The sequence below is a fragment of the Protopterus annectens genome, chromosome 17.part0, assembly GCF_019279795.1.
Source record: "Protopterus annectens isolate FY-2018-M chromosome 17.part0, PAN1.0, whole genome shotgun sequence".
NCBI lineage: Eukaryota > Metazoa > Chordata > Ceratodontiformes > Protopteridae > Protopterus > Protopterus annectens.
In genome coordinates, this window is record NC_056751.1 from 807,050,314 (window position 1) to 807,077,402 (window position 27,089).

A 27,089-nucleotide genomic window follows, 5' to 3' on the forward strand; every position below is an offset into this window, starting at 1 on the left:
TACCAACATTTTTTATGTTTTGATTTCTTTCCAGAGGTATCCTGTGAAGTACAATGAAGGAAAATGCTTAACTAATAATGGACCTGCTGTTCCAATTATTTATGACACTGGAAATACTGTAACTACTAATAACCTTTACTCTTCCTGTGGACCAAGTAAGTACAATGTTAGTCCCTTGTCATCAATCAGTGTATTTTACACCACAGATACAAATGAATTTCTAGAACACAAGAGAATCAGTGAGAGGAGATTATGAATAATGGTCTGGGAGAGATATACATCCATGACATTGATATATCGCCATTGATGGTTAGAAAGGGGGCACAAAATCTGACTTTTTCTTGACTGTAGTGGGGTCTGTGAAAAAAAAATGAACACTTATGTCATAAAAAGTACACATCTTGTGAGTGAACTGACTGTATATCCATTTTTCCAGGGGAGGCAACAGTAATCTGACTAGCAAATTTTTGATGTACCACACACTCTCACATTCTATACACTCTTTTATATGATGCTTCTAGTGTACCCCTGTAATGGGAGTTCTGGGAGAATGTACTGATGCATGAAAGATGTCACAGTCATATGGTGAAAATGATCTACAACACTGCTCGCTTGGAAGGTTGCCTGAAAACAAAATGTTAACAAAACGAATTAACTTTCCACTGCCTTATCTCCAATCTGCATGTTCCCTTTCTATCTGTAATTCAGCTGAAATATGAACACACTTGAACAGTTCAGTCTGTCTTCTTTTATTTTTGTTCCACAACTATCAGCTAATTGACTTCCAGGATCCTCTATATTTTGTATCCACTGTGGACCCAATGAACTCCTCCAGTGTTTCAGGCTACTAGCATGTGTATGGAACAAAATAAGGCAGGACACCCCTTCTTTCTTCACTGAGTAAGAATATTGCTGTTGTTAACTTTTTATCCCTAAGATTTGGTGAGAATTGGGTCTGCAAAGACCTCCACCTGTGCCCATTTTGTGGTATAGGCAGTCTCCCTAGCCAGTAGAAAAATGTCAAGTTTGTGTCACTCTGAAACACAATAAAATTAGACCCGAGGACTTTAACGGTGATTTTGCCTTATGGTCTTTCCATGAAGGCATTTGGACTGAGGGATGTAACTTGCATGATCCAATCATGTTCTTTAAGTTCAGCTGGACCTAGGAATTTCCTGACAGGTGTTCTTATCTTCAGCAGGTGGTCCGAGCTTCAATATGAATTCCTTAAGGTAGACAGCTATACCTGAATATGCTTTATTACTTAAATTTATGCAGGAATTTACTGTCAAACCTGTTCACATCTTTTTTATTTTTTGTAAAGCAAATGATAATTGCACATTTCTAACAGATCCAGGTTGATACCTCTGTTAACATTTTACCAATATATGTAAAAATCACACTATATATATTCAGGAAGGGATATTAATTGAAATACTCCATTCTTGGCATAACCGAATGTTTTAAATAAAATTTAGACATAGGGCTGGATTCAATAAAGCTTATACAGCTTGCTAAAACTGTGTGCATGTTGTGGCGCTGCACACACATAATAGCATACTAATTAGTATTCAGTAAGTGGTTCTACACGGTGTGTAGAGCCACACAAACACAGTAAACACTAATAAATGTTAATGACAGCATAAGCAGCTGAATTGTATTCTAATCAATCAATCCAAAATGGCAGAGCTATTCAATAAGTTATAAAGCAGTTATGTACACTTCATGCAGGTTGTTGCCTCACATTCCAAAACCTATTGGAATACAGCCATGGAAACTACACTAGAGGGGAAAGAATGTTAGGGGATGCTGTTGCTGTTCTGCATGTGTATGTGCAACGGGCTCAAGTCTATGCTGCTGATAGACCTTGATCAAAAAGGAGAAGGGTGTTTCGACCTTGTTTAACTTCTCATGGTCTGCATAAGGTGGAAATAGTAGAGCGGAAACCTCTGTTATCCTCAACTGAGAGCAAGGGCAAACTGTGGGGAACCAATACCTCTGGAGACCAAGGTATACGGAGGACTCAGAATTTTAGCTACAGGAACCTTCCAGAGACCAACAAGGAATATGCTTGGGGTGTCACAGACTTCAGCATCCAGGATCCTACATCATTTCCTAAATACTGTGATACAGCATGCCTCTGACTATATATATTTTCCACATAGCCCTGAGGACAAAGCTACAACTATGCAGGATTTCTACCCATTAACAGATTTCCCTGAAGTCTTGAGTGCCATAGACTGCACACACATAGGTTCATAGGTTGGTACTAGGCTATCGGCCCTAGGGCCTATACAAGCCTAGTCATAACATTCCCTGGATATTTCTTCCCACAATATTTACTTCCCTGGACCCCTGTCTAGCAGGGCGACTGACGTGATTCCCCGGAGTGAATTCCCTATCTCCCATCCAATTGTCAAGGTTCATTTTGAAGAGGGCCAAGGAGGTGCTCTGCTTGACATGTATGGGCAGTCTATTCCAGAGCATGGGGAGTCTCTGGGTCAGGCACCTATCTCTCCAGTATGTTTTGTTCATTGTGATGACAAGGTTTAGATCCCTGGAGCGTGTGGGTCTGAGGGATTGGGATTTCTTTAAGTGGAGTATGTCCAACAGCTCAGGGTTTGACATGGCCTTGTATGTTAAGCATAGATCACCTCTGAGTAGACAGAGTATAGCTGGAGTTTTTTTAGACAGTCAGCATAGGGCATCTGCTTTGGGCCTGTGGTTCTTTTAGTGAGGTATTTCTGCGGCCTTTCCAGCTGTTGCAGATGTCTTGTGAGGTACATACCAAACTGGGCATTGTACTCTATAATGGGTCTAATGAGGGGTGAGTACAGTGGGACAATGACCTCCTTTTTCTGGGTGAAAAGCCCTTAGTGATGAGGTGTGCCACATAGAAGGATTTCCTGACTGTTGTGGTGATGTGGATATCAAATTACCACCCTGGGAACAGGAAAGGGTCTACATAAACAGAAAAGGCTTCTACTCCATTAACTGCCAGGCATACTTCTTAGCTGTCCAGATTTTCACAGAATGTCCGGATTTTTGCTTCATATTTTTGGTCTAGTTCTCATAAAATTGCAGTTTTCTAGCAAATCACTGGTAAGTCATTGAGGACTGAGGACAGAAAATGATAGCAGACAGTTGAATTTCAGACTTCGTATCCTTCAGAAAATTCATGCTAATGCAAAACCTGTTATTCTATCAACTTTCCAAGTTTGTAAGAGAAATATTAAAAAGTGTCCCTGTTTTGGGCCTTTGTCTCCCCATTATTTTTGACTTTGTCCAGATTTCTTGGTCTAAGAGGTTGCTGCCAAGGTTTTTGTAATGCTAAGGGAATCATCCTGAATGTGTGTGCTACCAATCCCGACAGTTAGCATGACTCCCATATCTGGTATAATTCGCAGTTCTACCAGAGGTTTTCCAGGGGGAATATCCCACAAGGCCATTTACTGGGGGATGCAAGGTGTGCACTCAAACAATGGCTGATGACACCCATTAGAAATGCACACACACCCACAGAGGAATGCTATAATGAGGCACATGCTCAAACAAGCAATATCATAGAGTGCGTATTTGGTCTGTTGAAGTCACAGTTTTAGTGCCTGGATACATTAGAGGAGGCCCTGCAGTACAATTCCAGTACTTGTGCCAACATTATCACTGTCTATGCTGTCCTACAGAATATTATCCTGAGAAAACAGCTGCAACAGGAACACCAAGGGGAAGGGGCACACATTTTACCACTATTGGCAAGGTCACCACAGCCACATACATGGGAGGACTCAGAGGGAGATCCACCAGCTGCTGTGGGTGTAGGTAGACATAGGCATCTACAATATGCCCTTGCCCTGGCCAAGAGACAACAGATAACACATATGCTGACCACCTAAGGGTAAAATTTTCACTCTAAGCACATACATCCGTACAGTAAACTTGATGCCAGGCAATGCTCACAACCTTTACTTACCCATGTAATGGCTGTGTACCGCTAGAATCAGACAGATCAGCCTCAAATTACAACAGTTGTAATTGCAGAACTATCAAGGTAAGTGTTAAACCTGGAACAGGAAAATAAATGGATAAGAACACAAATGAATGACAGATACTTGCGTACTTTTACTTGAAAATGTACCTAAGTAGAATGTGTGTGAGTTGCCCGGCAATAACATCAGTATGTGACAGGACTGACTTATGCCGATAAATTTCTACTGTTTATCAGCTAATATTCTTCATGCATTGAAAATACACACAAGAGAAAAAGCAATGCAAAGTCTAATTATCCTTACATTCTCACAAGTGGAGCAATAAGCCTTAGTGACACATCAACAATTTCAAAGTAGCAATCACAACAATAAAAGGCTGTAAGAAATCAGTTGTTCTTCTTTCGGCTTTTCCCAGTTAGGGGTCGCCACAGCGGAACTCCGGTCCGCTAATGATTAGCAGTAGATTTTTACGGTGCTGAGGTGCCAACTCGAGGCCCAACCTTCAACAAAGGCACACCCATTTACGCATGTCTTTTGAAAGCCACTCAACCACGTGAAGGACATGCAGACTCCACACAGAAGGTGCTCCAGCCGAGAATCAAACGGGAGAACCTATTGCTGTGAGGCGACAATGCTACCGCTGCACCACCGTGGCTAAGAAATCAGTAAACATTTCAATATAGCGTCACCAGTACACTAAGCACACATCTAGCTATGCACCCTGTGCATCAGAAGAAATACATACATATCCCTGAATGTAAAAGATAGAAACAAGGTGATTTGGCAGTTATCATCATTTGCACAGGGTGGGGTTTAGGGGGGCAGGAGTCCAAGGCTGACACAAAAGTAGTGAGTGTGTGTGAGTAAGAAAAACAAGCAAGCAGAATTGTAGCAATTATGAAATGGCCACTGAGACAGAATGACCTGCAAGCCTCACGAATGTACCTAAAGAGATACAATCACTCAGCTCTGTGCAGACAACTCATAATGGTTTATTACGACGTAGAAAGTGAAAAATACATTAAAAGAGAATTTAAAACTCAAAAGATAGCGCTTTTGTCAATACTGTTATGACTTCATCAGATGTTTAAAATAATATCGTGATGCTTTTATAACATTCTATTCACATGTTCATTTTAAAACTTTAAAGAAACATTGTACCTGATTGTTGCAAGCTATGACAAATTTATATAAACTGCAAAACTTAACCAATCCTCTCACTCAAAGAGCAAAAATATGAATACAAACGCAAATAGAAGTGCAAGCGCTATATAAATAAAATTAGATTTAAGATGCTTGTGTGAATATAAATACGGATAATAGATTACTCTAATTGATGAACTCATGGAATATTTATTTATTTATTATTTATTTATAGTTTGCCAGGATAGTCCATTGAGCCATGAAGAGACCATTTTCAACGTGTCCTGGGGAGAAAAGCTCCAGAAAATTACAAATTACAGATTTAACACGAGTAAGTTATTATAGAAATGTAATGTGCACAAATGAAGCAAAATTAAACAAATAGAAAAACACATATTAGTAGAGTGCACATATTAGTACAATGCAATAAAAGTAATATGTACAAACATTTAAAGTTTTTAACAGTTTAACATATTAGCACAACGCAATAACAGAAACAGTCTAAATTTTTAACAGTTATGCTAATTCATGCAGTTAATTTCTAGCCTAATGAATTGTACCATTCTAGGAGTTATGCTAATTCCTAGAGTTTATTAGGGGTACAAAACAATGGGAGGCTATTGTGAATTATAGCTTATAGAGAGTAGCTATAGTGTAGGTAGATTATGTGGGTTGGGAGCACGAGCATTCCCATAGTGAAGTTAGGTGTATGTGAAGTAAGGTTATGTATGAAAATCACAAAAGGACAGATGGTGCTCACGCAAAACCAATAAACTGAAAAGAAAGCACCACAACCAAGTAAAAGCACGAACAATTTAATGAATCCACATACTGTGTGGATTCATTAAAAGGTTATGTATGAAGAGAGGCTGCTGGTGGTACAGATGAGAGGTGGGAGGGAATTCCAATGGCGTGTTAGAGAGAAGGACGTTAAATGTTTGCCTGGTGGATGGGCAGGTTTATGCAGTTCAATTAGATTTTGGGAAATAGATCTCAAAAGTCTATTTGGTTGGTGCATTTTAAAGGTGGTGGCAAGAGAGGGACAGAGAGAGGGGGTGAAGATAAGTTTATGTGCTTGGACAAGTTAAATATAGATGAGGTAATTAGACAGCTCAAGCCAATTCAGTTGGCGTAGGGCAGTGCAGTGATGAGAAGTGGATCTATGGCCAGTTGCAAATTTTGTTATTTTATTATAGCAAGAGGAGAGTTTCGTCTTGAGGGAGGATTGCAGATTAGTAAGGATAGAGGCACCGTATAGGAGGGATGGGATAAGGTAAGTGTTGGTGAGGGTGAGCCTAGTAGAGGGAGATATGTAACGGTTGTGGCGGTAAAGCATGCCTATTTTTTGTGTGTTTTTTTTATAAGTACTTGTAGTTGATTATCAAACTGTAGCTGATCATTGATCAGGATCCCTAGTAGTTCAGCATTAGAGACTATTTTGAGAGGAGTATTATTTTGACTGGTGACTGAGAATGAGGTTTTATCTAGGGTGATGGTTTTGGAAGTAGTAAATATTATGAGTTTAGTTTTAGTAGCATTGAGTGCTAGATGGTTGTCCATCATCCATTGCTCAGTGGAGGAGAAGGCATCTTGGGTTAATTTAACTAGGGTGGGTATAGTAGAGGCAGAGCAGATTATCGTTGAATCATCAGCATATTGGACAAGGTTGGCATTTGGAATGGCTTGGTAGAAATTGTTTATGAATATATTGAATAGAAGGGGGCCAAAAATGTAACCCTGGATGACACCTGTGATAGTATTGAGAAAAGGGGAGGTGGCTTTTTTCCTTCTAACTGCTTGTAGGTAACTGATAAACCAATTAATAGAGGAGTGGGATAGATGTAGTTAGGAGAGTTTAGTGAAAAGAAGGTTATGAGAGATAGTGTCGAATGCCTTAGACAGGTCAAGGAGGAGAGTGGACATGATGTGGCTAGTGTCATGGGCCTTATTAACAGATTCTAGGAAGGAGAGGAGATGTGGTAGTGCTGTGACCGGGTCTGAAACATGTTGAGTACGGCTTAAAAGTTGGTTGTTTATGAGGTAAGGTAGAAGTTGTAGATGGATGCATTTTTCAAGAAGTTTAGAAATGGGGGATAAGATAGCGACAGGTCATAAGTTTGTGATATTGTTGTTATTACCACCTTTATGGAGTGTAATAATAGAGGCCTTTTTCCAGAGCTGGGAAACTTGACATTCAGCAATAGATCGATGTATAAGAATGCAGATAGGAAGAGCTATGCCTTCTGCGGCAACTTTTAAGAAATATGAGGGTATATCATCAGGGGCATTAGAGCCGGGTTTCAATGTTAGTAGAAGTTTTTTTATGGTGGCTGTAAGGATGTAGTTGAAGGAAAAAGTTGGAGGTTGGGAGCAGGAGATGCTAGGGGAGAGAGGGATAGGTGGAAATAAGGGTGGGGAAGCCGAATGGGAAGTGAAGATGATGTACGTTTACTTATGGAATCAATAAAGAAAGTGTTAAATTGGGTGGCTAAGTCCAAGTCAGAGGCATCTGGATCAGGGCAGGGTTTTTCTTTTTTGCCAGGGTTGAGAAGGGAGGAGATTTCATGCCAGAATTTTTTGGGGTCGGTGTTATGGTTGGTTTGGAGTGTAGAAAAGTAGGCTTTGCGGTCTGAGATAATACTTTTTTTTACTTTGTTATGAAGTTAAATTCATTAAAGGTGGTGATAGCTTTATTTTTGGAGTAGCGTTTCCAGGCTTTATCCTGGAATCGCATGGCTAGTAAGGTATTTTTGGTTAGCCAAGGTACAGGATTGCTTCTTATGCATTTTGTTTTCAGAGGGGCAAAGGAGTCAAGCAAGTTGAGGAAAGTTGAGTTAAATAGGTAACAGCATTTTTTAAGGGAAGGGTTTTTAGTGGGTTCCAGTTCATTTTTTAGTGCATTTGAGAATGTGCTAGGATTAAAGTTTTTTAGACAGCAAGTGAAGGTGTAGGTATGAGTTAGTTGTATGGGGGAGGGAAGATGGTGGGCAAAAGTGGGGAAGTGGTCGCCTAATGGATCGGGTAGAGTGCCACTATCAGAGATGTAATGTGGATGAGAAACTGGAATCCAGTCCAGGGTGCTTCCAGTAAGGAAGTTCTTGGAAGGCATAGTTGTTGAGTTAATAAGCTGAGTGAAGTTGTACAAGTTTATATTAAGTGAGTTTGTAGGAGATTGAATTGTTGACCATTTAATATTCACATCACCCAGGATTATAGTTTCATTAGTGATGTTGTTAGAGAACCAGGAGAGAATATCTTCAAGGGTTGAGCTATTGTCTCCAGGAGGGATATAAAGGGAGACTATGCATATAAGTTTATGTTTGTTTATATGAAGTAGGGCTGGAATTAGTTCTGCCTTGCCAAATTTGGGAATAGGTTTGGTATAGGGGGTAACTAAGTGGGATGATGAGTAGAGGAGAGTGACTCCCCCTCCCTTTTTATGTGTTCTATCTTTCTTAATTATGGAGTAGTTGGGTGGTGTTAGTTCAGAGTCTTTTATATGGGGTATGAGGCAGGTTTCTGAGATGGCCAGATTATCGGGTTGGTTATGGAGAAGCCAGGCATGGAGGTTAGGAATTTTGTTGCATATGCTCTGAGCATTTAGAGCTGAGAAATGGAGAGGTTTACCAGTTGTGGGAGGAGGATGGGATTGGTAGGTTGAGATGTGTGGGGGAGAAGGGCCAGGGGTTGGGTGAATGCCACTGGAGAGAAGGATAGAGATGAGATGGCAGAAGAAGTATTTGAGTTGCGTGATATGTAATCTATGGGGTGTAAACTTTATGGGGATGTGGCTAATACAGATGTGAGTCGAGTATTTGGGGTTAGGTAGGAGTTTGTAGGTGAAGAACAGGGTCTACTTCACCTTATCGCATGTTGAAAATATCGAATGTCAATAATGTCGTAAATGCCATATATTGAAAGTGTTGTTGCAGGATCATGGTACAGTGGGGATGAGAAAATGTGCTCTTTCCTCACTGTAGTGCGATCTTGGAGTTGGTAAATATAATTAGTGGGGGCAGGGGGGGCGCAGCCCCCCCCAAGAACAGTTTTGCTGTACGGCATTTTCAATGTTGTCATCTTTCAACAAGATAATATAGACACAAAGAGCATACTGTTATTGAAGGGGTAGAGACTGGGTGATATGCAGGTTGAGGAATATGTGTGCATCATGTAGATTGGGATAGTTGTATGAAATGGGAGTGGGTGATTTGCACTGAGAGGCTGGGTGAGATAGGTTAGGTAAGATATAGTAATAAGTAGTAGTATTTGAGTTAGAAGTGAAAGAGGTTTGATAGACATGATGACTATTCAGGATATAATGGGGAGTGAGTTTGGGATTAAGTGGATATTAGTAAAAATTTAAAGTATAAGTTTGGGAATATGATTATTTTATGACATAACCGGTGCACAAATAATACACTTTCACCTATCGTATGCTCTCATGTTTAGTATGTAGGAAACAGATAAAATATCTTTGAGCCCTGGAGGCGTTATAGCATTTAAGTATATTTACCATCATAGCTTCCTTTGTTCTAGAATTATTGTCCAGGGCCCCCCTCTAGGACTACGTTCCACTTTTTCTAAAATAGACAATGAAAAGTTATGATCAGCGTTACTAGATATATGCTTATAAAGTGCATTATTATTGTTGTTCTTTTTCATATAATGAGTGCTCATAAATTTGCTGTTTGAATTTACACTCAGTTTTTCCGATACAGAATTCTGAACATAAGTTGCACATCACAATGTATATGATTCCTGAGCCTCGCAGTTGCCAAAGACCTTCATCATAATTTTCTTATTAGCCATATTTATGAATTCCACTTGTTGAATAAAGTAACACTGTGGACAGTTTCCACATTTAGATATTTTTCCTATTTGATGGTTATTCCTATGGGATACTCTGTCAAAATAATCCTTGAAACTATAACCTCCTTTGTACACTATTTTTGGTCATGCACCTAATGTTTCATAAGAGTCTTTATCATTTTTGATTAGCTGCCAATTTTTTGTTAAAATATTTTTGACTGTCAGCATTAAAAGTAGTGGCAAAGGGGTGTCCAAATTCATTTTTTATTTGCTCATCTATCTTCATATTATTCTTGACCTCTGTTGTTGTAGGGGCATCCATTTGCGAATGGCCGATAGTTGTAGATGAGACAGGGTCATGTGTAGACCTCATTTCAGTAAGGAGAGGAATATATATATATATATATATATATATATATATATATATATATATATATATATATATACCTGTTTTCTTTTTATTCATAACTTCATGTTTGATGGATTGTATTGAATTTTCTGGGCATACACTGTTCTTAAACCTTTCACTCAGTAAATTGTATTCTATTATAAATTCATCATCCAAGGAGACCATCCTAGCAGCCCTTACCATTTGTCGTTTGACTACAGCATGTTTTGGTGGTAGGGGTGACTGTTCATGTAGTGTAGGAACACATTTGAATACGTTGGTTTCCTAAATATACTAGATGTCAATATACCATTGCTATAGTCCTTGGAAATTGTTACATCAAGATAATCAATTGAATCTTGACTTATCTTATGCGTAAATTTTAAGAATGCTGTAGTATTGTTTATATAATGAATGAATGCTTCAATTTCATTGTTTGGTCCCGCCCAAGCAATGATTATGTCAACCAGAAAACAAATCTACATTTGAATATAATTGGTAAAAGGACTGTTGAAGATGTAATTAGCCTCCCATGGTGCCGTTATTATGTTTGGAAAAAGTGGTCCGCAGGCCTCTACCATTGCTATGCCTGACATTTATTTAAGACATTGTCCACCGTAATAGGTGTAATTGTTATCAAGGACAATCTCCATCAGTAGACTTAGTGTATTGACTTTATCTTGCTTTAGCTTCAAATTATGGGAGAGGAAATCTGAGAATCATTCAATTCCTATTCCATGGGATATACAGCTAAAGTGATCTTTGACATCTATTGTAATGAATGTTTAATCCATGAAGTCATCCAATTGCTGGCATTTGGTCAAAAAATCCCAGGAATTTTTGCATATATGTGGGATACTCATGACCTGTTTTTTTAATTGCTGGTCAATGAACTTTGGTATACAGCTTGTTTTGGAGTTACCAGCATCCACTATCGGCCTTAGTGGAGGATCTTGGAGACTCTTATGAATTTTTGTAACCCCAAAGATGGATGGAATTTTTGGGGTTTCAGTATGCATAAACTTATATTGACAAAGATCTATTTGACCTTGCATGAGCATATCGTACTGATAAAAATCAATTTTCTAGTATGCTATCTTCATTTCATTGCTAGAGGCTTCCAGATATGTGTCATCATATAGCAAATTAAACATTCATAGTTCATAGTCTAGTAAATTCATGACTATGAGGCTACCACCCTTATCTGGTCGCATACTAAGAAATTGGTCACCAGTTTTAAGACTGTGCAATTCCTTCTGTCTTTAAGTTCAAGTTTAATTCACTAGGGAACTGGTCAAGTAAAAATCATATATCCATCTCACATATTTGCTTGAATGCATTAAGGGTTGTATGGTGTACTGGGTTGAATGTATTAGGGATTCTTATGGTATTAGGATCACTGTTCAGGGTATTTTCCTTATGTATTAACTTCAAATTCAAATTTCTGGTATAGAATTTCAATTCACTGATTATTGTAGTAATATCAGCACATTTTGAAGGGACAAAAGTATATCCTTTGCAAAAAAGTTCTGCATGTTCGTTAATTATATCATAAGTACTATAATTATAGAGTTTAAAATCATTTGTGTTATTCAAAATAATTTTACAAGTACCTGTTGTATCCCTTTTGTCTACCATTGATGGTTGTTCCTTTGCTTTTTTGTTAGGGTTTCTCTGTTGGTATGGTCTGGAATTATGTTGAGGTGATTAGTACAGGTGATAGTTGTTACTTCCCTTTTTCTGAAGTCACTCGGATCGCCATGGAACTTTCTGCTCTAAAGGGTGATCCTCATCTATTTGTTCCTCATTGTCATGACCATGTTCAGTCCTGTGGTTGCTCTTGGACAAGTTCTCTCCTCTGTTGTCCTTTAGGTGGACTAGGATAAGCTTTTCCCTTAGAATATTCTACCTGGTCCCTTTCGAGCTTTTCTCAATTTCATTTGCTGTATGTTCTTATAAATGTCAATTTCCATAAATGTAGCTTGATGTTTAGCCTTGAATTCATGTCTGTCATACACAACAAGGAGCTCCCGATGCAAAAGAGAGTGTTCAACCAGCCTGGAAGGACATTTCCAACATCTTAAACCTTTTGACACTTGTTGGAGTTTAATACACTCTGTAAAGTAGCTAATCTCCTGTTGCAGTTTCCAAAACTGCAGTAATTGTTTATAGCACATATTTAGATGCTGGTCAAGATTAGACATACCAAAACCTACAGTTTTAATAAACCAGCTATCCAAGTTGATTGTTGATCCATTGCTGGTATTTTTAGGATGCATAGCCATGCTGTTATTGACATTATGACATTATGGTTATGGTTATGTGACTGATACTGTCCAGGTAGAATATAATCGCTCACCTGGGAATTGAAGTTCATTGATAAATTCTGGGAACAATTTAAATCTCCCCATGTATTAAAATATGATATCGGCAACTGCTGTGTAAGCTGCTGTACCAGGAGCATTAAGCTGTGCAACAAGCTTTACATTGCTTCCAGATCCATAAGTGTATTTCCCACAGAAGGATTGCTCTGACTGCCTAAAGCCATATCAAAAATTAAAAACTGATAAATAACTAAACTTGAACACACCTAAAGAGATACAATCACTTGGCTTGGTGCGGCCAGCTCATGTACCTGTTATATGTGTGCGTCTGTATGGGTACTTGATGTGAAATGTGTGTGTGAATGTCTGCTTGACCACAGCCAAGCTCTGTGCTAGCTCTACATCCTGGTATGTCAGACAGGTATGAGTCATGCATGGTAGAAATATCATTTTATCATCATCGCCCCTGACCACAAGAACTGGCTCTGCTAGGAGTTGCCCTGGCATGTCCATGCCCATGGTCAGATGTCCTGATGCTACCTGAACGTGAGTGATGTCTGCTGGATGAGCTCTCCACATGACTATACCCAGGTTCACAACCCGTTGGCTTACCACATTTGGGTGTGGATACCTCAACCACTGATGCAGCAGTGGAAGTAGTGCCACTATGGAAGCGTAATCATGCTTGGCCATGTTGGCTAACAGCAGATGATGTTGTGGACCTACAGCCATGTGGATGTTGTCTCCCTCCCAGCAGACATTCCATCACAGTGTCTGTTCTATCATGTCATTCAACTGATCCATTGAATCGGCCACATGGTGGAGGAAGTCACACACATCAGCATGTGCCATATCTAGTACCCTAAGCATAACCTCAGAGCCCCTAGTGGAATGTGCCTGTGCCTCCATGACAACCCTAAACATACATCGAGTGGCAAGTAATGACACACCAGCATCAGGTGGAGGGTGGACAACAGGCCTCCTCCAATTACTCCTACCAGCCCTCCTGCATGGCACCTCACACAAACTTTGCCTACGGACAGAGTCAACAGGCACTGAAGCTGCAGTAACCACACTAACCTGATTAAGTGTGTCACCCTCAACCTGTCCAATATCTGAAGGCTCAGTGGAATTGGTATGCATATTCTTACTGACTGTGTCTAATGGAAATACAGGGGATGTGTGAGTCATAACCTCAGTGTCAGATTCATCCTCTGCTCCCCCAATCATGCATCTTTGTGGCCACCATCATCATCAGAGCCTACCAATACTCTGACATCAAGTGGTAGGAGTCCTACACTTCCACTATCAGTATCACCTGTGATAATAAGCAACAAGCACAGGAATGAAATTACTACTGCACTAAATATTAAACCAATGTAGATGATAAAAAAGTAACACTGGTCACACAGTCGCAGATGGTAAAACAATACATGCACTCATTACATCCTCCTCACACATATAGATAATTATATATCTAAATAATGCTTAATAATAAGCAAATAAACATTTGATGACCATGTGCAGATGTCTCCACACTTTGCAGAGAGTATGGTCCTGGAAGAAATGAAGCAAGGAAAGGATGGCAGTTAAGCATCACAATGGGAATAACACAGGAGGACAGTGAATACACACTTGCCTATATGTCCTGTAAGTAATAGATGAAACTGAAACTTGGCTGATACATCCACCAACACCCATGTGTACTGAACAATTCTCTTATATAACTGTATGTACTTATCAATAGGTACAGATACAAAAATATTTTTCACAAGGAGTAGTAGGTCAAATTATATATTTTATTCTACAAGCAAATACAAAACTTACCATATGTAAGCTTACCTGGAAGCTGCATCTGGGATATACTTGTCCTCCCGCCCACATCAGCACCAACATCAAGCACATGCTGCACAGTCTCCACTGAGATGTCTGGATCTCTGACAATGGACCCGAATTCCTTATTTGGTGTCAGTGGTGACACGGTAGCAGGACCACCACCCCTTAGCCAGCTGTTCTTGGGCAACTGCAGCTGCACTCTTCCAGACTGATGAAATCATATCCGTGGCCTAATGCTGCATCTGATCATAATTTCTGCTGCAACATCTGACTGAACTGAAATTGTTCACTAACTGGTTCCAAATCTCTTTTCTGACAGCCATATCCCCATGTCGTCTCTCAAACAGAAAGGCTCCATGACACTTTAGAACTTGTATTATCGCCTCATTTTCTGCATCACTGAAAGAGGTTTTTCGTAAATTTGTACGCTTGGATGCCATAATCCTATGTGACATAAAACAGAGAAGGATAAAACAGATAAATATCACATAACTAATGTATTACTTACAAAAGATAATCAGTCTGTGTACCCTTTTGTCAACACTGAGCACTTGAAACACACTTTTCATTTAGTACAACTGAAGGTTAGTTGGTAAGGTTTGTACAAACCATGAAATACCACATAAGTAATGTACATATGTTTACCACAGAAATATCAGGATGTCTATACATTTTCAACAGAAAAGCACTTCAAACACACTTTTCTTCTTGCACCACAGAATGGTAGGTGGCTCCCCCAAACCCAAAACATCAAACAAAAGGAGGTTTGTACAAACCGAGAAATACCACAAAAGTAATGTATATATGCTTTGCACACAATTATCAGGATGTGTACACATTTGCAACAGAAAAGTCAATTTATGAAAGTGAGTCACTTCTCACTCAGCCCAGCACTCCTGTGGAGGTTGCCTTGGGGCATCTCAGAAGCATAGCATCAGTGTCAGTCATTAATTTATTACATTTCTCTCCAATAACATAGAATATTACAAAATCAGATTTTAAAAATAACAGTGGTGCTGAAAGTATAACCTGTCTATCTCTGAAATATATGTGCCTATCAAAAATACATGTGCCAACAGTGAAGTATAAGAAGTGAGTACTGATAAAAGGTCCATTTCTGATGGACAGATAAATAATACAAGCATACCTTAGTGAAATTGTAAGCCTTCTCTACAGATAAATCACCTTCAAAGGAATGCCAATGTTCTGTTTTGTCCAAATACACACGTCTCCTCACCTTCATGTTTCATAGCTACATGGTTACCTTTTTATAGTGTAGATCCAGTCCTCTGAACACTGTGAAGACACAGGTGAGGTCTGAACTCATTAGAATCACTGAATACTTAACTTTTGACTTTGTGTAGCAGATGTAATCATAGTGTAGGCTCTACACCATTGTTAGTTGCTAATGGCTTGCAACTTAGTGCAAAAACAGCCAAAAGTATAAACATTTTAAAATTAATGTCAGTTGCCTTAGGAAGCGCAATCACGTTTAGTGGCATTGCGCAGTGGTCAGCACCTTGGATGATAATGACAGCAGAAATTACAACTGTGACTCAGCTGTGATTAGTACAAGGGTTAAAGACATTGAGGTAAATAATAGATAAGATATGTAGACTGTGGTTCGAGTTCCACAATATTTTTTACTGAGGAATGATCATAGTATATATTAATAGAAATAATCTATATTAATTTTTGCCTGTGTTATTTGACATTGCTCACCTGTGAGCAAACACAGTTCACTGCTGTAGAAAAAATAAAGAAACAATGTTACAATGTAATTGTTACAAAGAAACGTATACATTTTTTGTTTGCTTCAATTTCCTTTGTGCAAACAGGCTAAGCAGAGATGCGTGGCCATCAGCACTCTGCACAGTACTGAGTGTAAAAAATACATCTGCTACCTAGCTTTCACTGTGTACTAGGTGTAAGTTCATAGCCACAGCACAGGTGAGCCAAGATTCTAATCCAGCACACCCCAGTTTTTATTAATGGTGTCCAACTACAATTTTTAACAAAAATAATAATACGAAGATAATTATACATAATAATTATATATAGCAGGTTGACTGAGTATACATGCAGTATCATATCTATTATACATGTAACTGGTGTAGCATGACAGTTATGGTTCTATAATTATAAATGCATTTTAGGCCTGGGATGGACTTCATAGTTTACTGACAGTCATCTACACATCTCCCATAATACAAGTGTAGCTGTAAAATAGAATGCATTGTGTGGTCTGAACCAGAACTCAAAAATCTACTCTGAAAGTAATACAAGTATGTGCATTTCCAGTATATTGTCACACATTACTCTTGCATCACACATGAGAATGCATAAACCAGGACCTTGTTATGTCACACACACACATAGATGGTTAATTGAAGTATAGCACCACTCACTCTTTAAGGTGCATATTATTAATAATCATGGTTGGCAAACACTTCTTCTGTGGCACTGAGGAAAAACACTTCTTCTGTGGCAATGAGGAAAAACACATATGTGGGAACATATGTATTCACTTTTTTATATAGGTGTGAATCCCACATTGTACAAATTACATTTTCAGTGTGTAAGATCACACAAAATATGTATCAAGTCATACAGTTGACCCCCACCCCCACCTCCAAAATTCAGGTCTTAAGAGTCAAGTCATTTAACATATCATTGTTAACCACTGGACAAACTGTTGTCAGGTCTAGCAGCACATAAGCATTCCTATTTCATAAACTGCCTTCCTCTCTGTCTAGTAATGTTGCTATCCACACACCATCATACAAATGTGGTTGGCATGGTTGTGCAGGTTTGTGCACTGGCCATAAAACACAATATCACAAATTGGCAGGAAAGTACTTTTTCTGTTATTAGAGAACCTCTGTAGATGTGGCAGGAGCTGGGAAGTATGGTGCCCAATTCAGGCCTCAAAGGAGGGTTTGGAGGATTCATAAATATTTATTGCACTCCTTCTAAAGTGGTACAGCAGTAGACTGCTGCAGGGAGCTATACTCAGTCTCAGTATAAGGCTGAGGATTGGAATAGTCTGACCAAGGCTGTCTCCAGTGCAAATGGCATACCACACACTGAGGAGCAATGTGGGCACCATTATAATGATCTGAAATAGCACAAGTAGGCATAACTCAACCAGGGGCTGGATGAGTTTAGGACTGCTGACATCCCACAGTTATGTAAGTATACAGATAAAGCAACTTTAAATCATATGGAGAGCTGTAGATAGGCAAGACTGGTATGCATAATCCTTTCATGTCTCCTTTTCTCTCCTTTATTTTATAGCTGCTCAGGCAATTTCATTGAACAGAGAGGCACATGCTGAAAGATTAGAAAGACTCAGAAAGGGAAGGGGTATGTATGCTGCACAAATGAACATAATTATATTAAAATTATTGCTCTTCCATACATTACTAGAACTTAAGCATGCAGATCTTAGCTGTAAAAGCAAACATGCATGCTTTCTTCTGTAGCTTTTGGTAATTGTATTAGGCAAGTTTAATAGTGTATTCAGATTTGGTGGGTCCAATTCCTACAAGTAACAAATACATTCTAATTACAAAAATATCATTTTTAATTTTAATTCAAACAAAATTGGCTTTAATGCCATATTATTAACTTAATCTGTACTATATTTAAAAGCATAAATGCAGTATCAGCATATTGCAAGGATTACTTGTTACAATTCACAATCCTACTTTGGATTTGGAAAGCTGTATATCAAATATAGTAATACAAGTATATTTAATGTAATAAAGAATTTATGTGACATATAATGATTCCAATTTGCTTTCTTTTTTTTGTCTCACCCCACGCCTTATCTGTTTTTACATATACTTGAACACATCATTCTGATGTCATATTTTCCTGCCAAAAAACAGAATGATTTTCAGCACAGGAAGGTAGGCCAACCACTGTGGCTCAGCCTGCAAACCCTCCACTGGCTGCCACACCAACACCCAGCACATCTGGAACTCAACATGGAAGTACTGCCTCCATAGCTCCTGCACTACCCAGTCCATCCACATCAGGTAGCATTGCCCCAGCTGGTGCTGCATTGGTACCCCCCAGGAGTATTGGTGGAGGTGGGGATTACATCACCCACCAGGAACTTCCAAGGCTGGTAGTATGTGAGGTATTATAAACTAGCATTGATACCTGCCTCAGCCATCTGGAGAAGTTGCTCCTTAGAAATCAAAAAAGACTCCCACATCAAGCAATATCAAAGGGAGCCAAGGAAAGGAACCGTGATGACAATTCTAAGGGTGAGGACTAGATTCTCACTGTTCCCATGCTTGATGGGCATGTGCCTCTGATTTCCCATACCTATCCCCAATTGTAGTGTCCCCAAACCTTTTGTGTCCATCACTATCCCTGTGCCTGTTTTGTTTGTCCCATTTGTCTGCACCTGTTTCCTCACCTACCCGACTCTCATTCCTATGTTCCTTCCCTATCATTCCTCTTTTCTTGAAATCCAAAAAAAAGGGCACCTGTCCCACAAAAAAATGTCCCATACATTGCTCTCCGCTTCTCATATGTATCTTCTTGGCAAACTTGATTTGGTCCAACTGGCTATACAACATGTTTGCATTGTTGTCACCCACTGTATTGTGGTGACAGTCCAAATTCATCCAGTTTTTTGTACATGTTCACATTACAGCATTAACAAAGTGGATAGTTATTGTTCTTTTCAAATTCTCTTATGCATATTCCTTTATTGCTTCCTCTTTGTTCTTACCCCTGCTTGCCCCCATTTCACAACTTTCATAACTATCCCATTTTCACATCTTTAATCTGGCCCAAAAGTAGAATCACACACCACACACATGGTCAGAAAGGGCCCCTAATAAAGCCTTCACTTTTTTCCCTCTGCATTTGTGCAGAATTTGGCATTGTGCACCAATGCTGATAGGCAGTGAATGTCTCTTCATATCCTATGGCAAAACCTGATGAGTTTTTGCCATCAGCTGCACTGTTCCAGTTATCTCCATGCAATGCTGCTTAAACCCACTGTACTAGTGGACCCAGAGTTAAAGCAGTGTAAAGGCAGTATTTAGAAACATTTACTCTGACAGTTATTTAGACTGCTGAATGTAACAAAATGCAAATTACTGTGTGGAATGTTGACATAAATCACTGGTTCTAAAGATTGTTTTGACAATAGCTTCAAGAGTTTGAGTTCAGATGCATCTCTCATCATTTCTTAGTGTAATGTCACATGTGTATGATATATTTAATCACCCACATATCATAATTTGCAAAGGTTATGATTTTCCATGGAGATATATTTATTACTGCCCAAGAATGAGTATCTGAAATAACACCCATACCCACTTCTATCACATATCTAACTAACCTTGGTCTGCATGTCATAAACATGTTGTCTCCCTCCAAAGCCTTTTCTACCCTTATGTCACTCACTTCATGCTTTAAGACACATAATGTTAATAATGACAACAGAACAAATATGTGACCATTAATGTTCCATCAAAAATCACTGCTAGGATGTATGTTCATCTCTCCTTGTATTCATCCCATCATTCCAACTCCTGTGTACCTGTGTGTATCTATTGGGTTGACAGATGGTGTCTGCAGACTGACTTGACTGTGCTGATGGTTAATACTAATATGGTAGCTTAATTCAATAGGTAATCATTTCTCATGTACTGTACAATGTTTTAAAATGACCTGTAGGATTCTCTTTTTGACATGTTCGGGTGATGATGGATGAAATCTTCATCTAATGTGATCTGTAAACTGTCCTTACTGTGACACAGCATACACATACCTCTCAACTGTCCAGATTTTCACATAATGTCCAGATGTTTGCCTCATATTTTTAGTATGATCATAATAAAATTTGTAGTTTTCTGGCAAATCACTGAAGATTGCGATCACTAAATAATGACATTCATTTGGGTTTCAAACTTCATACTCTTCAGAAAATGCATGTTAACACAACACCTGTTATTCTAGCAACTTTTTAAGTTCATAAGAGCAATATTTAAAATCTGTCGCTATTTTTGGAGCTTTGTCCCCCCATTATTTTAGGTTTTGTCCAGATTTCTTGTGCTAAGAGGTTGACAGGGATGAGCATACAGCACACACTTTTCAGGATATATGGCCATAAACAGATAGCATATCTGCTGAGTCAGAAATGATCACTTTAAAACATGTACCACCCCTTGTCATTTCTACAAAGCTGTACACACAATTAAATTGTGATTTGCAGTGAGGCCTGCAAAGCAGCTAACAGTTGTACCACTGAACAGAGGCAGGTATTAATGATAAAAAATTGTGTAAGACACATACCTTACTGTAGTCAATTACTGTTTGTCACATTTGCAGTAATTATCACATTTGCTTAGGTAATGCCATCCTGACATCATCTGTAAAACATTGAATGAGCTGGATATGAACCTTGTGTTATCTGTCCGCTGACCAGGAGCTCACTACTCTTACACCTGCTACCACAAGGAAAGCTAGGAAGCAGGTATATTTTTTACATTCAGTACTATCTAGAGTGCTGACACCCATGCATCACTGCTTTGCCTGTTTGCGTGAAGGAAGGTGAAGCAATAAAAATATTAGTATTTTTCCATTTAAGCAAAGAAACGCATTTGCTCATTGCTTAACTCTGCACTAGTAGGGAAGGCAATAGCAACAGCTCTTCATGACATAAAAGTTATGACAAAACATTTCCAATATAAACTAAAGTATGAACAGCATAGTACCTGTCAGCTATTTTGACATACAATATATTCTTAACAAATTCTCAAGTTCAAGTTGTATTCATGAATTGGGAATCTTATATGCGCTAACACTTTGCCATCATTCTCGCAAATCACTTTCTCGGAGATGCGCTATATAAACAGGTGTTTGGAATGTATTAGTATGGTTATTGTCCAGTTATCTTCTATCTCATTAAAAGGCATTTTTAAACACAACAGAAGGGGAGGGACTTGTTATTCACTGAAGACATACTTACTCAGAGTCATGTGTGCTCTGCAGCAATGCACCTGCAAATGATATCTCAGTAATAAGTCCAATGTCCAATACACTACAGAAATAAAAAGCACAACTGCATTGTTATATTTTTATGGGTTTATACAGACAGCAGTCATTGGTCATCACTGATCAAAACACATTGATATTGTCTGAAAAATCTAAAACTGTGGACAACAGTTCATCAGAATACAAACACACATATATTAACACTTGCATTCCTGCTGTTTCCAAAGTGTGTGTGTGTGTGTGTGTGTGTGTGTGTGTGTGTGTGTGTGTGTGTGTGTGTGTGTGTGTGTGTGTGTTTGTGTGTGTGTGTGAGAGAGAGAGAGAGATAGTGAGCAAGAGTGTTATGTTGACTTTTAAAGTATTTTCGCACATTGCAATCGCAAAAGCAAATTTCAAGTCCACACTTTGCACACAGGTCTTATAACAGTATATGTTACCTGCAACATTATGATGATGTCATCCCCTATAAAATCCACCATGACAATGAAAATATTAGACTTATGTGATGGTGTGAATGTTAAGTACTGTGTTCTGCAGTTGGGGAACTAGTTAGGTTGGGGTTCAAGTTGCACAACAGTCAACTTGCCTGTGTGCCTGTATGTGAAACTGTGTGTGTGCATAGTCAGAAGAGCATGAGTCTATGTCCTAATGTTATCTTTTAAGTCTCGCTGAGGACAAATTTTTACAATGGGACATGACTACACAGCAATTTGATACAGCCCTCCCACCATCTGCTTCCCAACATACACTGATGATGTCATCAGTTATAAAGTATTCTCTGACAATATGAAAGTCAGACTTGTACTGTGAAGCTAGCATTATGTACTGTGTTCTCTAGCTTGTGTAACTAGGTGGGTAGGGGTTCTAATCTCAATGCGTTCAATGTGTGTGTGTGTGTGTGTGTGTGTGTGTGTGTGTGTGTGTGTGTGTGTGTGTGTGTGTGTGTGTCCATTTATCTATCATTCTGCAGACCATTTTAGAGCAGCATGTGTGACATTCCTACCAATATCTTCTTAATAGGCACTGATTATGTCATCTGCTATAAAGTCTTCTATGACAATATGAAAGTCAGACTTGTGCCATGGTGTTAGTGTTAAGTACTGTGTTCTCTAGCTTCTGTAATTATTTAGGTAGGAGATCTACTCTCAATGCAGTCAATGTGTGTGTGTGTGTGTGTGTGTGTGTGTGTGTGTGTGTGTGTGTGTGTGTGTGTGTGTGTGTGTGTGTGTGTGTGTGTGTTCAGTTAGCTCTCATTCTGAAGACCATTTTAGAGCAGCATATGCGACACTCCTACCAACATCCTCTCACCAGATACTGATGATGTCATCTGCTATAAAGTCTTCTCTGATAATATGAAAGTCAGACTTGTGCCATGGCACTAGGATTAAGTACTGTGTTCTGTAGCTTCTGTAACTAGGTAGTTAAGAGTTCTAGTCTCACTGCAGTCAACTTGCATATGTATTTGTGTTCAGTTAGCTCTCATTCTAGAGACCATTTTAGACCAGCATGTGAAACACTTCTACTAAAATCTTCTTCTTCTCAGCATACAATGCTGCTGTCATCCTCAATAAAGTGAACTGTGACAATATAAAGTAAGACATCCATGGTGGTACTATTGTTCTATTGTATGGAATCCAATTTGTATACCTGCACAGGCCTAATGTTCAAATCTGACCTCATTCAACTGCTGTTTGTGAGATTGATGGTAAAATACTGTCAGTATATGATCTTTTGAATCTCTTTTCATTTGAATCCCACACAGGAGACCCTTTAACATACCTCCATGAATCCAACATCCCCTTTTCTCTCTGCCAACATAACATCCTTTCTGCAGAACACTGGAGGATGTCATCATTTCAAAGATGTGTAGACACATTGCGAAGCACAGCCCTTCCATGACCCTCTTCAAGGCATCTGCATACCACTGGATGTATGATTGCTAATTCTGTCATGGGGTGGTGCACATGTCACATATGGGTAGAGGCAGTCGGTAATACAATCAAACACATATATACATATGCATTTACCCCTACTATCTTACATCAAATAGATATATTGATTTTGGTTGAAAGGCTATAATAATGGCTATGATTTTATGTGATGGCCATTAGCCTAGTATTATCCTATGATCTTATGAAGACTGCACATGTCAATGTTTCTGTCATACACATATGCTGTGTTGAGGTGTGGATGTATGGTAGCTCTACAACAGTGCATTCCACTATGTGATTTGTTGTAATTTATTGATGGCCACTGTTGACATTTAATTACATATTCCTTCCATAATGGCTGTAGTAATATGCCTCCTGAGGACTGTTGGCATGGGATGATGCTATGTATATTGTTGCCTTAATAAGGCATGTGTTCTTGTAGTGAGGTGTATTAGCATTCTGCACATTTCTCATTCAACCATCACAGTGACACTTGCAGTATGGCACATGCATGAGTATACCTAACATCATGAAATGGTATGTGACATACAGCAGTATTACATCATACTAATTACATAGGCACATATGCCTTGTTTCATCCACATATTGTAATGCCTGTATATAAACAAACATATAACCAGTTTAGATTCACTTGCAACTGTGGTGAATTCATTGTATGCCCAGTTGTGTTGCTATTCATGAGGATTATTCAGGTGTTGCCCGGCAGCATTATGTAACTGTCAGCATTTGTGTCATTATCTGTTTTGCATGAACCACACCTGTATATGGTATCAGAGCCCTCACACACACTTTTCCAATGATAAACATATAGGCATATGATGTGCAAGTGATGTAGTGACATGAAATAGGTAGAGGTGTACAACTATGTTAACTGTTCCACTGTGTGTCATGTGATGCATACCCAAGGTTGCATTTGGAGGTGTTCTCACAAAATATTTTTAGGTAAGTACAAAATATTATGGGGAATGCACAGCTTTGTCCCAGATGGTTGTGGATGACACCACCAATAATCAACTGGAGGCAATAGACAACTTGCTAGCTGACATATTTAGACCAAACTTCAACCAACTGTCCCCAGTGCTCATTACCAAAAGTATACATGCAAACATTACTCAGCACATTTTCTCAAGAAACCAGCTCATCTGTGAGCTCTGTATGCCTAGAAACATGGCATCAATGACCTCTGATAACATCCCAGGTTGCCTTATCAATATATTTAAACATAACCTGGCAGACACAAATGGATACCTACTTAACCACAGCCTCCAGACAGGCTGTTTTCTGACAGAATAATGGACAGCAACAGCTATCTGTCTGAACAAGGGTGGACCATCACCTGACACAGGGAATTATAAACCTATAAGTCTGACTAGCCTTATCTGTAAGCCAATGGAAAGACTCATAATGGACCTTTTTGACAAGAACATCAGTAATCTCCCGACTGTGTAACAAACTCATTTTTGATTTGTTAAGACTAGATTATGTCTGTTAAATCTAGTAGCCTTCTTTGAGAAGGTCACCAAGGCCATGGATGAGGGAAAGAATGTGCATCTCACATAACTTGACCTGGCCAAAGGACACAATTCCACACTGAGGCATTATAGAGAACCTTTGTCAACTGGCCATAAACCACTACATCACCAGGAGAGATAGCCCAATGTATCACCACCATGACACATACTGTCAAAGTGTTTTAATTCACTGCTAGACTGATGGCAATGCATCAGCTATGCCCATGTACACAGAAACTACAGCAGTGCAAAGTGTAGTGTCAATGAGCAAGGGAAACTGTGACTGTGACAATTTGTTAACATACCAAACAGTGCATGGAATACACTCTAATCAAACCTCATGTTAAACCTCAAGACACATGCCACATGATCACTGACCTCCTGACACTGCCGGGGAAAATGTTATACTGGCATGAAATCCTGACATGCATGGATATGTTTTCATGCAAACCATCAAGTGGTAATAATGATGTGATGTACTGTTATGTCTGTGATGCTGTACAGTCACACTCTAGCTGTACCCAGGTTCATGGGTTCATAGGTTCATGGGAGAGTACTAGGCTAATGTTCCAAGAGCTCTGCACACAATTGTGTATTGCCTTTGAAGTTGTGGACATAGATAAAGAATGCCTTGTGGCTGTCCATGGCCTGGGAGGCCACATTTTCCTCAAATTTGGCTCTGGTAGACTTTATTTGTCCTCTAAGCTGTTTGTTTAGTTTGATGAGAGTACTTTAATCCTGCTGGGTGCTGCACCTCCTAATTTTTGCCATGATTTTCTTCCTTCTGTTATACAGCCTATTGATTTTGTCATTCTATCAGGGTGGCTTATTTTTTTAGTTAGTTCTGTATTTCTTCCTGGTGGTTACAGTTGCCTGAATGCAGCCATTAATATGCTTGTATAGAGTTTCTGTGAACAGTTCTGCATAGGCAGCAGTTTTCTCAGGGTTTATGGGGGCTTAAAATTTTGCCAGGCTATCACTTAATAGCAGGAAGTTAGCCTTAGAGTAGTTCCTGGATATTCCAGGGTTAGCTGGGGATCTAGGTTTTATTTTTTACTTCAAAGGAGACCATTTTGTGGTCTTACCTTACCAGAGAAAACATTGCAGTAAGGGGTGTGCAGCACTCTCCCATATTAGTGAGGATCAGATCCAGTATGGTTGCACCCCTTGTTGTCATGCCTCTCAATCTGGAAACATCATAAATCTGGACAAGGCCCATGAAAAATAGGTACAAATCTGTATACTGATTAACATCTAATCTGCATGCATAATTACGTAACCCCACCCACTCCAATGGAATTGTGGGATACCAACTTTCAAACGCAAACTGAAGAACAGACAACCAAAATATGGCACCAGAGTCCCCCTGCATTACCTGGTGATTTTGCCCCATTTACCATAAACACTAATGTGTGCACGCTGCTTTACTTCTACAATGATTATTTGGATTTTATTTTTACATTTTGCAGCACAGCAATGCACAAACACTAACAGACATCTGCTAAACAAAGCAATACTGTTTCACAATGAAAATAGACTTGGCATTAAAACTTCTCTGTCCTTGAAACTCACATTCATTGAAATAGCATTGAAACCCACACCACATCCAAAAAAAAATGCATCTGGCCAGTGGTGGATAAAATTACGTTTGGGCTGTTTTCACATCATTGGCCCCTTGCACACAAAACAAGAAACATACATCTGTTCTTTTCTTTGATACACCTTCCTAACTTTATTAAGTTATATTACTTGTATACAGTACACTTTTTAGACAGAGCGCATTTTAAATTTATTGTTTGAACATTTTTCCAGTAGGCTGTACCGTAGGCAATGAAACAAAATGCATGAACCAATAATGACAAAACTGCCCAATTCATAACATTTCCACCATAAAAGTCTACTGCCACACTCAGACTATAAATAGAATGACAGTTGTGTAAGCCATAGGCATCTTGCACAGCTTATTGCACTTTTGGGGGGAGGGACAAAAGCTAAAAAAAACAGGGACACATTTTAAATATTGCTTGTATAATTTTGGAAAGTTGCTAGAATAAAATGGTGTGTTACCACCATGGATGTCACTGGCAAGTCTTGAACCCAGAACCCTATGCACT

General features: G+C 39.0%; 1 protein-coding gene across 1 annotated transcript in view; it reads left to right on the forward strand.

Moving 5' to 3' along the window:
* Positions 1–27,089, forward strand: part of LOC122791532 (intelectin-1a-like) — a 144,932-nt gene that overhangs the window by 45,578 nt on the left and 72,265 nt on the right. The window contains exon 2 of the mRNA XM_044059274.1: positions 35–155. Coding sequence (XP_043915209.1) covers positions 35–155 — 121 coding nt within the window. The remainder of the gene's footprint in view (positions 1–34; positions 156–27,089) is intronic.